We start from the raw sequence: 16,856 nt of genomic DNA, 5'->3' as shown, positions 1-16,856 counted from the left end.
AATAAAAATGAACATTAAAAGCCTTGCCTTATTTAGCAGCCTTGGCTTCATATAGCTCAAGGTCTGGGTGGAGGTTAATTTATGCACATAAAATAGCTGTAGAGGACCATAAAATTCCATAATGATGTGTTTAATTAGTTGTGCAAGTTCCCTGAGATAGAAATGTGGAATCTTTGAAAGTTAACCAAGTCATCCTAGGCTCATGGTGCAATCTAATGAATTGCTTAGAAAACATGCCCTATGTGTCTTCCGCTTTAGAGTGACCAAACATGGAGATGTAGGCAAGGATTTATGTACAACCAGGACTCTTCATCAAAACATAATGCTATGGCTGATTCATGTTGATGTTTGGCAGAAACCAACACAATATTATAAAGCAAATAAGTTAATTAAAGAAAAAAACATAATGTGTAAAGACCCTATTGTATAGCACATGGAACTCTACTCAGTGTTATGTGCTAGCCTGGATAGGAGGGGAGTTTGGGAGATAATGGATTCATGTTTTATATGTATGGTTTAGTGCCTTTGCCGTTCCCCTGAAACTACCACAACGTTGTTAATCTGCTAAACCTCAACACAAGGTATTTTTGGTGTTTTAAAAAAAAAAACAAAAAAACCCATAATGTGTAAAAGTGAAAGTATTAAAACAAGCTCAATGTCCAGCAATTAGAGAATGGGCAGATAAACTGTAGTGAAATCTTTATGTTAGAATGTCCCATTATCATTTTTTTTTTTTTTAATTAGTGAGGGAATATAGAAAAAAGCTCAAGTAAAAAGAGGCTATAAATGAATATATGCAATATAATCCAAATATTAATGTACATATGAAAAAATGACAGGAGGAAATATGCCAAAATATTTGCAATGATTTTCTTTGGTTGACTGAGTTTCAGGTGATTTTTGTTTTATCCTTTATCCTTATTTTTCTTGTTCTTCAAAATTTCTCCAATGAGTGTATAATTTGTATAGTTGAATATGTGATTTTAATCAGAAATTTTTTTTTTTAAATAAAATAGAAAATGTTGCCCCAAATGATGACTGTCACAGCCTGGTTTTATGGATTTCAGATATGAATCTGATACGAAGTCATCTAGAAAGGATGTTGGGATTAGATTTTACAGACTGTTACTTTCAGATTGGAGAAGCATGTAGAATTTTTAATCAAGGTAGATGTCACTGGATATTTGGGTGTATGGTTTCTGCAAGAAGAAGCATTTCTAAAACTTATCAGAACTTTAAAGTGGAATAAATAGGCACATAGGTAGACAGGCAGGTGGATATAATCTATTGCACTTCAGTAGCCCTTTATAGTATTCCATTCTAAAGGCTAATGAAAATCAACTATTATAGCACAGTTCTGGGGGAGGAAGTAGGTGGTTAGGGAGCAGAAGTGGTCAAGGAACTAACTTAGAAACAGCAAATGAAGGCCTAGAAACAACAAATGAAGGCCTGGACAGGTGAGCCGTTCTTAAGATGCAGAGGTATAAAGAACAGATTCTCCAGGGATGAGAGTTTGGACTTATGTTAAGGATCTTTATACGTGATCTGGAAGTAGGCGTTCACAATGAAATCATGAAATAGTGGCCAAAAGTTTGCCAAAAGTTTCCAGTGGTGAAGAAAGAGGCCAACAGCCATGTCCAGAGCACAGGGCACTATTACAGTTCTGTATTGTGGCTAGTAAAGTAGCAGCTACATTTTGCCAATGGCAAATGTAGAGCCCAAACATTCAAATTATGTGTCTAAAATAGAGGGCTTGGGATTACCATTGATCATTCTCTCAGAATGTCAGTCCACTATTTTGCTGGAGTCTAAAGGGGCCATAAAGCTGTATATTACTAAGAGAAATAGCAACAAAGTAGAAAGCTATACTTATGCAAAACTGTGATATATCAAGTGTCCTAGATTCTGAAGTACTAATGTAACAGGACTTCCCTGTTAACACCAGAGAGATAACAAATTTTGGGACAAGTCAAAGTATTGACGCAGCAGATAATGAGTTTATGAGATTTTTTCAACTTGCTTGTGAAGTAATTGACATATAACATTGTGTAAATTTAAAGTGTACTGTGTGATGATATGATTTATGTATGTTGTTTAGTTGCTAAGTCATGTCCAACTCTTTTGTGACCCCATGGACTGTAGGGGGCTCCTTTATCCATGGGATTTCTCAGGCAAGAATACTGGAGTGGGTTGCCATCTCCCTCTCCATTGATTTATATATACCTTGTGAAACAATTACCAGTATAAGATTAGTTAGCACATCTATCGCTCACATACTTTTTTTGTGTGTGTGGTGAGAACTTTTAAGGTCTATTCTCATAGCAGCAAGTATGCAGTACAATATTGTTAACTGTAGTCACCATGCTGTACATTAGATCCCTAGAACCTGATGACTGGAAGTGACCCCCTTTGACCACCATCACCCCATTTCTCTTCCCCTCCACCCTTGCAACCTCCAATCTACCCTTTCCATGAGTTTGACTTTTTTAGATTCCACACATTCGTGAAATCAGACAGTATTTGTCTTTGTTGGACTTACTTCACTTAGTGGAATACATTCAAGGTTCATCCCAGATAGTTGCAAATGATGGGATTTTCTTCTTTTTTGGATGAATACTATTGCATTGTGTGTGTACACACATGTGTGTGTATCATGTCACATTTTCTTTATCCATTTGTCCATAGATGGACACTTTAGGTTACTTCCATGTCCTGCCTGTTGAATCTAGTGAACTTGGGGTGCAGATATCTTGTCAAAGACAATGATTTCATTTACTTTGGATATGTACCCCAAAGTGGAACTCCTGGACCACATACTAGTTCTAGTTTTAAATTTTTGAGGAACCTCCACACTATTTTCCATGGTGGCTGTACCAACTTGCGTTCCCACCAGTAAGTGCACAAAGGTTCCCTTTTCTCTACATCCTCACTAGCATTTATCTCCTATGTTTTTGATAATAGTCATTCTAATAGATATGAGGTGATATCTCACTGTGGCTTTGATTTGCATTTCCATGATAATTAGTGATATTGAGTTCTTTTTCATGTACCCATTGGCCACTTGTGTATCTTTGGAAAAATGTCTATTCAGATCCTATACCCATTTGTTTCCAAGGGAGATACCAAGGGAACATTTCATGCAATGATGGGCACAATAAAGGACAGAAACAATATAGACCTAACAGAAGCAGAAGATATTAAGAAGAGGTGGCAAGAATACACAGAACTGTACAGAAAAGATCTTAAGACCCAGATAACCATGATGGTGTGATCACTCACCTAGAGCTAGACATTCTGGAGTGTGAAGTCAAATGGGCCTTAGGAAGTATCACTACGAACAAAACTAGTGGATGTGGTGGAATTCCAGTGGAGCTATTTCAAATCCTAGAAGATGATGCTGTGAAAGTGCTGCATTTAATACGCCAGCAAATTTGGAAGACTCAACAGTGGCCACAGGACTGGAAAAGATCAGTTTTCATTCCAACCCCAAAGAAAGGAAATGCCAAAGAATGCTCAAACTACCGCACAGTTGGACTCATCTCACACACTAGCCAAGTAATGCTAGAAATTCTCCAAGCCAGGCTTCAGCAGTATGTGAACCGTGGACTTCCAGATGTTCAAGCTGGATTTAGAAAAGGCAGAAGAACCAGAGATCCAATTGTCAACATCTGTTGGATCATTGCAAAAGCAAGAGAATTCCAGAAAAGTATCTACTTCTGCTTCATTGACTTTGCTAAACCCTTTGTGTGGATCACAGCAAATTGTAGAAAATTCTTTAAGAGATGGGAATACCAGACCACCTTATCTGCTTCCTGAGAAATATGTATGCAGGTCAAGAAGCAACAGTTAGAACTGGACATGGAACAACAGACTGGTTCCAAATTGGGAAAGGAATATGTCAAGGCTGTATATTGTCACCTTGCTTATTTAACTTATATGCGAAGTACCTCATGCAAAATGCCATACTGGATGAAGCACAAGCTGGAGTCAAGATTGCTGGGAGAAATATCAATAACCTCAGATATGCAAATGACATCACCCTTATGGCAGAATGTGAAGAGAAACTAAAGAGCCTCATGATGAAAGTAAAAGAGGAGAGTCAAAAAGCTGGCATAAAACTCAGCACTCAAAAAATTAAGATCATGGCATCCAGTCCTATCACTTCATGGCAAATAGATGGGGAAACAATGGAAACAGTGGCAGACTTTATTTTCTTGGGCTCCAAAATCACTGCAGATGGTGACTGCAGCCATGAAATTAAAAGATGCTTGCTCCTTGGAAGAAAAGATATGACCATCCTAGACGCATATTAAAAAGCAGAGACGCTACTTTGCCAACAAAGGTCCATCTAGTCAAAGCTATGGTTTTTCCAGTGGTCATGTATGGATGTGAGAGTTGGACCATAAAGAAAGCTGAGTGCTGAAGAATTGATGCTTTAGAACTGTGGTGTTGGAGAAGTTGGAGTCCCTTGGACTGCAAGGAGGTCAAGCCAGTCAATCCTAGATGAAATCAACCCTGAATATTCAATGGAAAAACTGATGCTGAAGCTGAAGCTCTAATACTTTGGCCACCTGATGTGAAGAACTGACTCACTGGAAAAGACCCTGATGCTAGACAGTGTGTTAAAAAGCAGAAACATCACTTTGCTGACAAAGGTCTGTGTAGTCAAAGCTTTTTTTTTTTTTTTAAAGAAAGCTGAGAGCCGAAGAATTGATGCTTTTGAACTGTGGTGTTGGAGAAGACTCTTGAGTCCCTTGTACTGCAAGGAGATCAAACCATTCAGTCCTAAAGGAAATCAGTCCTGAATATTCATTGGAAGGACTGATGCTGAAGCTGAAGCTGTAATACTTTGGCCACCTGATGTGAAGAACTGACTCTTTGGAAAAGACCCTGATGCTAGGAAAGATTGAAGGCAGGAGGAGAAGGGAACGACAGAGGATGAGATAGTTGGATGGCATCTCTGACTCAATGGACATAAGTTTGAGCGAGCTCCAGGAGTTGGTGATGGACAGGGAAGCCTGGTGTGCTGCGGTCCATGGGGTTGCAAAGAGTTGGACATGACTGAGTGAACTAAACTGAACTGAATTGATGCTTGTTTATTAATCAGATTTTTTTTTTTGCTATTGAGTTTTATGAGTTCCTTAATATATTTTGAATATTAATCCCTTATCAAATACATGATTTGCAAATATTTTATCCTATTTCATAGATTGCCTCTTCATTTTGTTGATTGTTTCTTTTGCTGTATAGAGGCTTTTTGTTAACATGTAGTCCCATTTGTTTATTTTTGCTTTGTTGCTTGTGCTTTGAATGTCTTATCCAAAAACCATTGCCAAGACCAATGACAGAGCTTTTGTCATATGTTTTCATGTAGGAGTTTTGTGGTTTCAGGTGTTTCCATTTAGAGTTAATTTTTGTGTGTAAGATGGTGTCCAGTTTCATCTTTTTGGATGTGAATATCCAGTTTTCCCAACTCCATTTATAAAAGACTTTCTTTTCCCCATTGAGTATTCTTGGCTTTTTTGTCACCAGGGTCTTTTGTGGTTTCATATGAATTTTAGGATTGTTGTTTTATTTCTGTAAAAATGCCATTGGAATTTTGGTAGGGACTGCGTTGAATCTGTAGATAGCTTTGGATAGTATGGACATTTTAACAGTATTCTTATGATCCATGAATATGGGACATATTTCTATTTATTTGTGTAATCTTCGGTTTCTTTCATCAGTGTCTTATAGATTTCAGTATACAGATCTTTACCTCCTTGGTTAAATTTATTCCTAAATAGTTGATTATTTTTGATGCTATTTTGAATGGGACTGTTTGTTTCTTTTTCAGATACTTTGTTATTAATATATAGAAATACAAGTGATTCTGTATGTTCATTTTATATCTTACAGCTTTACTGAATTTACTTATTCATTCCACTAGTTTTTTGGGTTTGTTTTTGGAGGGTCTTTAGGGTTTTCTGTATATAATTTCATGTCATCTACAAACAAAGACAGTTTTACTTCTTCCTTTTCAATTTGGATGCCTTTTATTTATTTTTCTTGCCTGATTGTTCCACTTAGGATTTCTAGGATTGTGTTGAATAGGGGTAGTGAGAGTGGAGAATCTCATCTTATTCCTGATCATAAAGGAAAAGCTTTCAACCTTTTATCATTGAGTACAGTGTTAACTGTGTATTTGTCATATATGATTTTTTCTATATAGAGATATGTTTCTTCTGGACTCAATTTGTTGAGAGTTTTTATCATAAACGAATTTTGAGTTTTGTCAAATGCTTTTTTTTGCATCTGTTGATATGCTTGTATGATTTATTGTTGAATTTGGTTTGCTAAGATTGTTGAAAATTTTTGCATTTGTGTTTCTTAGAGATATTGGTCTGTAGTTTTCTTTTCTTGTAGTGTCTATGCCTGGCTTTGGTATTTAAGATAATGTTAGTCGTATACAATCAATTTGAGAGTGCTTCCTCCTCTTCAATTTTTTGGAAAATTTTGAGGTTTTAAATTTTTCTTTAAATATTTTATAGAATTCATCAGTAAAACCATCTGGTTCTGAGCTTTTTTTTTTTTTTTTTGGATGGGAAGTATGTGATTACTGATTTAATTTCCTTACTCATTATTGGTCTGAATAGATTTTCTATTTCATCATGATCCTGTCTTGGTAGGTTGTATATTTCTAGGAATTTATCCATTTCTTCTTGGTTGTCAAATCTGTAGGCATATAATTGTTCACAGTAGTCTCTTTTGATCATTTATATTTCTGTGGTATCTAATGTCATGTCTTCTGTTTCATTTATAGTTTTCGAGTCCTATCTCTTTTTATTGGTTCAGTTTCAGTTCAATTCAGTCACCCAGTCATGTCCAACTCTTTGTGACCCCATGTACTGCAGCATGCCAGGCTTCCCTGTCCATCACCAACTCCCGGAGCTTGCTTAAACTCACATCCACCTTGAGACTTGTTTTATGGCCTAACATATGATCTGCCCTAGAAAACGTTCCATGTGTACTTGAGAAGAATGTATATTGTGTTGCCATTGGAGGGAATGTTCTATGTATGTTTGTTAGGTTCATTTGGTCTGCAGCATTGTTCAAATCTGCTGTTTATTGATTACTGTTTGGATGATCTATCTCTTGTTGAGAGTGGGATATTAAAAAATTAATGAGACTTATTATCTCAGGAGCACTGGTTCTCAACAGGGGATGATTTTGCCCCCCAGGGTACATTTGGCAATGTTTGGAAACATTTTTGGTTTTCACAGCTGGTGAGGAAGGACATGACTATTGCTACCGGCCTTTAGCAAGTTGAGGGCAGAGATGCTGCTAAACATCCTATGATACTTGGGGTAGTCCCACATCAAAGAATTATCTGGATCAAAAATGGCAATAGTGCCAAGGTTGAGAAACTCTGCCCTCGAAGAACAGGGAGAAAATGCTAACAGATTTGAGAAAGGATTGGCTAGAACCACTAATAGTTTGAGAGAACCAGGGGTGTTGGGAGGATGACAGCACTCTCCCGTGACCTGTTGGAGCTGGTTGATAGCAGTTCTAGACTGGACTTGGTATATTCTATGTACCCTCCTTGCTCCTTTGTCTCAAAGGAGACTTTGAGCAAAACAAAGCACACTTGTTATTTCTGCAGAGAGGAACTTTCATTTTAACTGTTTTTCTTCTCATCAAGAGAGCATCTTGGGGATTCTGGGATCTGGAGTGGTGTAATGACCTTATTAGGAGGATAGGAATAAATCCTGAGTAGCACAGTCAAGGTTGAGTGCTCCCAAGAAAGGGCATCTGGAAACGTGAGCTTCTAAAACACTAATGGTTTCTGTTATCTTTCAGGTGGTAAATGTGTCAAGGCTCGAGGGAGACGACAATCCCGTGCAGCTCATCTACTTTGTGGAGGATCAAGATGGAGAGAGACTCAGTGCAGTCAAGTCTTCAGATCTGATTAACAAGATAGACATCCAGAGAGCAGCCATCATCTTGGGTTACCGAATTCAAGGCGCTGTTGCCCAACGTGAGTGCATGAGGCTTGGCCCCTCATAGTCATCTGTGCTGAGCTGGGGTCAAAAGTCAGTCTTTTTTTGATGGTAATCTCTGAATTTAAAGCTTTCTTATGTGTGCATAGTAGATTTATGTCTTATATCTTTATTATTAGGTGTCACTTATACAAGAGGTCAGTCATTAAAATTAGTTTGCCAGGACCTTCTTTATTTCAGTTGCATGTAGTTGTAGCATTCACTGTTCTTTTTCTTACCCAGCATTTTATATTCATAGTGTTATAGTGAGTTTTAGTAGCTTAAGTTAACTTTAATATTTTTCCCTTCTTCCTGTACTAAAAAAAAAAAAAAAAGATTTATCCTAGGTAAAATACTGTATTTTCTCTGTATTTATTCCAAAATCTTATATGTCACATTTTGAATGCTGGGATGGGGACAGTGAGTCAAACAGGAAGCTGGGAGGTACCTTCTGAATTTATTGGCTTCCTCCTGGGTCTTATAATACAAAGACGTCCTTGATCCTTAGCCTTTTCAATCCTGTTTCTCTCCCACCCTGTCCTTACACCACTCATAATTTAGGGGTGTTTTGATATCTCTTTATTATTGCTGGAAGAGTCTGGGCTCCTGCCCCTCCTCGAGATGGCTATTCTCAATGCCTTTTTTCCCCCAACTCACAGATTTTGGTTATTTAAAAGTAAGAAAAGGAGAGACATGAAAGAGTATATTTTTCTAAGTATGGCTTTCTGAATCAGACTACTATTTTAATGTGGGTGTTTTTCCTTTATGTTCCTGGGAGCAATCCTCGTAAGAGCCCAGAGATATTTCCTCCCAACAACAGTAAAGGGATAGCTAAATGTTTAGAAGGAATTTAGCATCAGAGAGTGTTGAAAATCTCCCCCCAAATTTCAGCAATGAAGGCAGTTCTTAAAAAACAACAGCTTTGCAATGATCCTCAGTAATGGAATGTTCTTTGTAAGAGCTGTCCTTGGAAACTAATGAGGAAGAGGGTCAGTGGGCACACTTGCTCCATTTTATAGGTGATCATGGGAGAGTTGAAGCAATTAACCACGGGTGGTTTGTGTTTGTGTATTTGAGAGATGATTGTGTATTGGTGTGTTCTGTTTCAAAGCAGCCAGAAAAAATAATGAAACACTTACTTACGTTTCTTCATAGATGGTATTTCTGACTGTTGGATGGGTGCCCCAGTCCAGCTGAGCACTCACTTTTTTTAGAAAAGATGCATTGCAGTAGACTCTGGGCACTTTTCAAGGCTATTTCCATCTGCTTTTGCACCTCTCTTGGCTCATTTTTGTGCTGAAGACCACGGGGGTAGCAGTCCTGGGATTGGAAGCTTCAGCCAAGACTAGAGCCAGCCCCCAAAACAGCTGTGGACCCCATGTCAGGCCCTCATTTTGATGAGTCACAGGGTTTTACTAGGTTAGAACTAAGAAGAGTCTCAAGTTGTCCCAGCTCCCCAGTTTGGTTGTGTAACTCCAGTATTGTCAGTTGTTTTCATGCAAGATAAACTACATGTACAAGCTATATTCATGGCAAACTAAAAGATCCAAACTGTTAACACCCTGTCACTTTCCCCATTTCCTGCAGAGTCTTTGCTTTGTAATTTGTACTTCTTTCAGAGTGCACGTGCTTTAGAGGGCTTGCTCCCTTCCCTGGTCACTCAGGGGCCTAAACCCAAACTTAACCCAGCACTAAGCATCTCTTTTTATTGTTACATCTTCGAGTGAAAACATTCTGATCCCGTAGCATGTGTTAACCATTACAGGATATGAAAAAAGTATAAAACTTAGTCCCTGCTCAAAAAGACTGAGGTTGTGTTTGAACAGACAAGGCATAGAGTTATGACCATATTAATGAGCGAAGTAGTATTGTATATCAAGGTGATACATTTATGTAATAACATGCATCGTGAAAGAACAGCACACTACTGTTTATAAGACAAAGACATCCAAGGACAAAAGAAGTTAGACAAGGGGAATCCACTGTTGTCATGGAGAGGTTGTTGTGAAGTGACCGTAATGGATGAGGGAGCTGGGCAGAGGGGAGGGGGCGTTTTAGTTTCCAGAGCCTGGTAATTGGAACCTGAGCTTTAAAAGGACCAGAAAGACTTGAGCTTTTAAGAAGAGCTGAATCTTGCAAGAGAAGAATTATAAAATGAAGAGCATGAGGGCCCAGTACTGGGAGGCTGGGTTAGGGAGAGGAGCCCACGAAGGAAATTGAGGACCGAGTAATGACAGGATGACCATCCAAGGCCATGGGAGATGGGGGGGTTGCGGTGGGAGGTAGCGGGGCGGAGGGCGGAGGATTCAGAATGTGAGTTGAGGGGACTTCCTTGACGGCCCAGTGGTTTAGACTTTACTTGCCAGTGCAGGGAATGTGAGTTTGATCCCTGGTTGGGGACCTAAGATCCCACATGCCAACAAGCCAAAACATAAAACAGAAGCAATATTGTAACAAATTCAATAAAGACTTTAAAGATGATCCACATCCAAAAAAAAAATGTTTTAATGTAATTGTAAAATTGACAACTGTACCTTAAGTAAAGCGGTTTCAATGCAAATTCCTATTTCAAGGGCTTAGAGAGAGACCCAGATGAGGAATGAAGACAGTGCTCACAGACCCCTTACTGGGATTTCTGATTTTTGGTGAGGATTAGAAATCTTGCTGCAGTGAGAATTTAGGGAGGGACCTGGTAGAATAAACTGGATGTCAGGAGAATAAGCTGGACGTCAGGAGACCTGGAATCAACCTCACTTGGCCATTGCATTAGCGTTGTTCCTTTAGACGTGTCATGGATGTCACTGTGACATCTGCTGTGTTGTAGCTGGAACATCCTGAGTTGTGTTTACTGCATCCCGTTTTTTGTCTTCAGGGGGTCATCATCTCTCCCCAGTTGTCTTGAGCTGAAATGACGTGGGAGGGTTTCTGCTAGTAGAGGGGGCATTCACTGTCCAGTAAAGGAGCGCAGAGGACTCACCGGGAGACCTTGCTTCCTCGTGTGCAGCTGTGGACAGGGTGAAGAGGCCGTCCCCCGAGTCCCAGAGCAGCAACCTCTGGGTCATCGTGGGCGTGGTCGTGCCGGCGCTGGTGGTGCTGGTGATTGTCGTCATCCTCTACTGGAAGCTCTGCCGCACGGACAAGCTGGACTTTCAGCCTGACACCGTGGCCAACGTTCAGCAGCGGCAGAAGGTAAGGGGCGGCCCCTCCACCCCACGTTCACGTGAGCGTCTTGTGGGCTGGGCTGGGGCGAGTTCGGGCTCCTGGTACTGAAGGACGGGGAGAGGGGCTGGTCAGGAAATCTTCCGGGCCTGCGGGTGGTGTCCCTTCACTTCCGTGTTTGTTTGCTGAAAGCCAGGTCTTCTGTAGTGTTCAGTACCTGCCCAGAAAAAGAAGCTGTGTAAAGATGCAGTAATGCTGTGGGCTCCGAGTTCCACTGTGATTTTATTTTTGAGATATTCAGTTACAAAATCATATCCATTCTGTGCATGAATTCTGATCTATTTTAACCCTGGACGCATTCAGAGAGCAAGAACCAAGGTAGGTTTTCTTTGATCTACAACCCCGCTGGGTGGCTCCTTTATTTTCTGTCTACCTTACTGCAAGCCTACTTATCACCTTGATCAAAAGCACTTAATCATTAAAAAGTGGTAATATGTGCCTTTTTCATTTTGATTATATATATATATATGTACGTACATAATGAGTCTTTATTTGACAACCTTCAAAAAAAAGTTCGGAGTACTAGTCAACCAAAAGGAATTCTGTGTGGTCTTTCTTGTTAACAACACCCAAAATGCATCAGCTGCAGTTTCCAGATTGGGATACTTTAGGGAAGAACAAAACAACCTGAGTACAAAATTTTCTATTTTTTTTTTCCACATCCCCCCTACCCAACCCTACTCTGCAGTCTTTTAGAGTTAATTAATCTTACACCTAATTTGACAGCAGTTTCTTTCTTTATTAGCAACTCTTTTTCCATGTCTTTCCAAGGCATTCCTTGGAAATTTATAATAGCAGTTTTTAGTGTTTATAATGGCAGTTCCCTTCTCATACTTATGTTTCAACAGTATCTGCAGTATTTGTCACATATAAGTTTCAGAGCGAAGACACAGCATCTTGGTCAGTGTCTGGCTCCTCTGGTGAAGCCTGAACATGCCAAGTAAGAGAAGAGCTGGTTAGGTGCAAACCCTGAGCTCAGCACGCCTGTCAGCCTCACCCAGGGCATGAGAAGTGGTGGCTACCGACTCTAATAACATGTATCCACTATGGGTCATACATTTAGAGGACTTGATGAACTCTAAGAGTTTAGTGAGAAAAAGAAATCAAGAGGCAGAAGAACAGAAAATAAATGACCACCCTATTAACCTTCTAATTTTACTCTGATTTTCTGGGTATTAAAAAATCCTGTACATAATAAACCTAGACCTGATGGATGAAAAAAGTGAAAGTGAAAGTCACGTCCAACTCTTTGCAACCCCATGGACTATACAGTCCAGGCCAGAATACTGGAGTGGGTAGTATTTCCCTTTTCCAGGGGATCTTCCCAACGTAGGGATCGAACCCAGGTCTCCTGCATTGCAGGTGGATTCTTTACCAGCTGAGCCACCAGGGAAGTCCAAGTTAATTCAGCACTATTTAAAGTAATTTTTGGGGTTGTTTCTTTGACCACACTGTGCAGCATATGGGATCTTAATTCCCAGACCAGGGATCGAACCCACATTCCTTGCATCAAAGGTGTGGAGTCTTAACCACTAGACCACCAGGGAAGTTCTGATGGATGAAAAAAAGAATTTAAAATTTATTTTGCTTGTAAAAGTAAATGAAGAGCATTCTTCTTCTTATGATTTAACTAAGAAATGCAAACTCTTGATTAAATTGCAAGCTTATGGTTATCCAGCATTTTGGAAGCAGTTTATACATTAAGGTTATATTTATTAGCCATCTTCATTTATTATTGACATAATCTGCTAAGGTTGTTTTGTTGTCAGACTGGTGAATAGCATGGAAAAAACCTGGGGGGTAAAGTCCTTGATGTACTAAATGATTCATCGTGTGACTTTCACTGTGGTGACATCAGCAATTGGTTTGGAAATGTTTCGGGTTCTGGTGAAAGAGCACTGTCAGAGAGATTTAGCCAGTGTAGACGGTTCTGTATTTGGGTCTGTACTGTGCTGTGATTCCTCACATAAACACTCCTGTGGAAACCTATCCATTGTCTCTCACTTCAGTAAACTGTCAAGAGAACCACATCCCTGAAGTTCACAACGGACTGTTCTGAAATATTCTAACCACTGTTGCTGCTATCCCTCAAATAAACAATTTCCAATAGAACTTTCCACTTTTGGAGTTGTGTTCTTCTGCATGTGCTGCCTGGGTTGGTGCATTCACTTTTACAGCATCTTTTCAGGAAAGGTTTTTTGTACCAAGGATTCCGCAAGAGAACAGGTGTCCTTGACTTGGTTAGAAGTGTAGCAGGGTCTTTGTTTTGCTGGCATAAGAGCCCATCGTTTGGATCTTGTCATGTTTTTCTAATAAGAAGATGATGCTATCCCTTTAGTTCAAAAACAAGCATCTCTGCTTCATAAGTGTTTCTTCTAAGATTATCTGACAATAGTAAAGTGCCTCTAGCCTATTCTTCAGGGCACTTTGCAAAGATGCTGTCTTCCCTGTGACTCAAAAGAGCAGAGGCTCTTTTTCCTTCTTGTGTGGCTGTTTTCACTCTCTGCTCTGCTCACCCCGCCCCCTGATGCTGCTTCACTGCTGTTCTCTGAAATCTTTTAGCAAATCCCAGAGCTGCAAACATCTGGAAACAATAAATCTGCTGACCCCAAATCCACACCCCTTTCTTCTTGTAACCAGAGGGAAACCTCTTCCTATTGTCTGAGAGTAGATTAGTTTTGAAATATGATAAGAGAGAGAAGCCATTCTGTCCTATTTTGAGGCACAGTCTTTTAAAATTTTGAATGATAAAAAGAAAAAACACAAACCCTAACGCATGTCTTTCTTTTTATCTGTATTCTCTTTAATCTGTAGCCCGAAGGCATCACTTTTTACTGCTACCAGTAAAATTACAGCTTGGACCCGCCTCGCCCTGTTGAGGTTCTATTTAAAGACATGAACAGCATTGGCTTAGATGTTGCCTGCTTGGTGAAAAGTTGTTCCTTCTGATGGGGACGTTCCACACCCCGTGGTTGGCCTGGGACCTGGTTCCTGGCTCGCGGGCACCGTGGGCGGCCGGATGGGGCTGCCTCAGACGCCGCGTGTTCATTCACCAAGTGCTGAGCCTTTGCTCTCCGCCCAGCAGGGTCGGGCTGTGGACCAGTGCAGATAACATGTGGCCCCTGCCTTTGAGGGCTTTGATGAGGGAGGGAGCGGCTCAAAGCCAACACACAGCAGCCTCTGTCCAGGGCTCTGGGGCAGCTCAGATAAGGGGCTGAAGCTTGGAGGCTGAGGAGGGGAAGCCAGAGGAAGTGGGCCCAGGTGGTGGGGGAGGGCAGGTGTGGACGGCCGGAAGGATGGGGCGAAGGTGAATGTAGCGAAGGGCACAGCCAACACCAAGGTGACAGCTGTAGGCAGGAGCGAGGCTTGGAGGGGTTTCTGGGACGTGCCAGGGGGTGGAGGTGATGCTCTCGGCTTGGGGGAGCTCTGAGGGGTTGTCAGTGGGGAGAGTAGCTTGGATGCATTGATTTATTTTTGTTTTCAAATTTAGTTGCATTGGGTCTTTTGGTGTGTGCGCGGGCTCTTCGTTGTGGCGCGCAGGCTTTCTCTGGTTCCAGCGGGAGCTTCTCCTGTTGTGGCGGCCAGGCTTTCTCTGGTTCCAGCGGGAGCTTCTCTTGTGGCGCCCAGACTTTCTCTGGTTCCAGCGGGAGCTTCTCCTGTTGTGGCGCGCAGGCTTTCTCTGGTTTCAGCGGGAGCTTCTCCTGTTGTGGCGCCCAGGCTCTGAGCTCGTGGCTCAGACGTTACAGTGCTGCATGGGCTCAGTCACCCCAAGCACAGGGGATCTTAGTTCCCCGACCAGGGATCGAACCCACGTCCCCTGCATTGGGAGGTAGATTCTTAACCATGGGGCCACCAGGGAATCCCCTGGATACACTGATGTTTGAAACAGTTCCTGAAGAGGGCAGTGTGATCAGCAGGTTGAAGTGAAGCTGGAAGAGATCCTTCCATCTGAGCAGAGTTCGTCTCATCCCTTCTCTGCAAGGATCGTGTTAACACCTAAAGTGTTGGTGGCTCCAGGGTGTTCTGGGTCATCTGAGCAGGACTTGCCAGGGCCAGGGGGTGGGAGGATCTTGGAGAACTGCTTGCCCACCTCCTAGACCTTGGGGTGAGCCGTGGCCCCACGCTGGGCTGCAGGGGAGACCCGGGGTGGCAGGAGGCTCGCCTTGTCTTCACCCCCTCAGTGGAGACAGCATGGTGGCCCTGGTGACTGCCCCCCCGCCCCCCCCCCGCCCGAACACATGCATCAAACAGCAAGCGCTTAAACAATGGCGCTGTCTTGGAGGTGGTGCGTTTTTATTCAGCCACTTTGGGGGTCGGCTCTGCGGTTTCCCTTGTCATCTCAATTGCTCCTTCCTAAGGGGGCTCAGGCTAACCCGAGTCCTGGGGACTTCACTCTGCGTTGTTCCATCTGGGTCGTATTATATTTATGGCTCACACATTTTAAAATTCATCCAGCATCTCTCCTGTTACTTGGCTGACCTGCCGTACCAGCCCACCCCAACTTGTCAGCGACATATTCCAGTGAGACACAGACAGTGGAGTTGTCCCCTCTGTGATACATTAAAGAAGGAACAAAAGAGCTGTCTGCTTAGAAAAACTGGGTCCTAATAGGAATATTGAAAGCACTCGTGAATCTTGACTCTTATAAAATGCTGATTGACGCTTTTTTTCTGCATGTGAAGGCTGGAAGCACAATATGCCAGACTTAACTCTATAGATTTTTTTAAGACATAGAAAAGCTAGAAAAAGTGTTCTGGGAAACAGAGAAGAAACAAAGGGAGCTAATAGTTCCATAAGTGAGGGGAGCAGTGTTTTCTCTAATTTTTTCCTTCTGTGTGGAGATGGCCTTTGTTTTGTGTATAAGCAGACTGGTTGCCAAATTTCTATTGTCATAGGAGGAGGCGACTCACCCAGCCTGAGAGAAGTCAGGGATCTAATGAACGTATTTAAAGATGCTAGTTGGAATGAACCAAAGCCAACAGGACTTTAAGGCTGTAATGGATGTGTATTTCATTTATGATGTATACCCTTTTCTTGGTTCCCCACAAAATCCAGTAAGTTTGGTGACCTTTTTTAAATTTGTTCAGTCATCAGATATTTATTGGGGGTCTACCGCAGGTCACGTTGCTGAATTAAAACATTTTGTATCTAAATTTATATCTATAGTTTTATCTGGTCTCTGAAAACTCTCAACTGTCTATTTATATCAACTTTCATCGACCAAGAGCAATAATATTGCTGTCAGTCTCATTTGTTTGGTGCCTTGGCATTTATGAAGCATTTTGACATTGTCGGGGAGGAAGGAATTTTATAGGCTGGTCTACAAATTAAATCGACCTGAGACAGATTGACAGGAGGAAATCACAGAAAGTTTCAATAACATGGGTTCATAGGAGAGACCCATGTATGGAACTGAGTAACTCACCACAATGGCCAAAGTGCTCACCTTAAATACCACCAGCAGCTAAAGACAAAAGAGGATGTCAGAGGCAGTGGTTTGGGACTTTAGAGGGGAAGAAGGCAGTTCACAGGGAGATGGAAAAGCAAAGGTTTGGTAAATAAATGCTTGGTGAGTCTTGCAGAGATGGGGGACCAGAGAGGAATTGTGATAGCTCTCTT

The 16,856-nt window shown here is 41.4% G+C and overlaps 1 protein-coding gene across 1 annotated transcript in view; it reads left to right on the top strand.

Annotated features, from left to right (window-relative positions):
* The window catches only part of KIAA1549 (KIAA1549 ortholog), a 124,338-nt gene that overhangs the window by 61,039 nt on the left and 46,443 nt on the right, over positions 1-16,856 (top strand). Inside the window, exons 10-11 of the mRNA XM_061166544.1 lie at positions 7,840-8,017; positions 11,023-11,207. Of these exons, the coding sequence (XP_061022527.1) occupies positions 7,840-8,017; positions 11,023-11,207 (363 nt within the window). The remainder of the gene's footprint in view (positions 1-7,839; positions 8,018-11,022; positions 11,208-16,856) is intronic.

Source organism: Dama dama, chromosome 18, assembly GCF_033118175.1.
Source record: "Dama dama isolate Ldn47 chromosome 18, ASM3311817v1, whole genome shotgun sequence".
Taxonomy (NCBI): Eukaryota; Metazoa; Chordata; class Mammalia; order Artiodactyla; family Cervidae; genus Dama; species Dama dama.
This window is presented reverse-complemented; position numbering and strand designations above follow the sequence as displayed.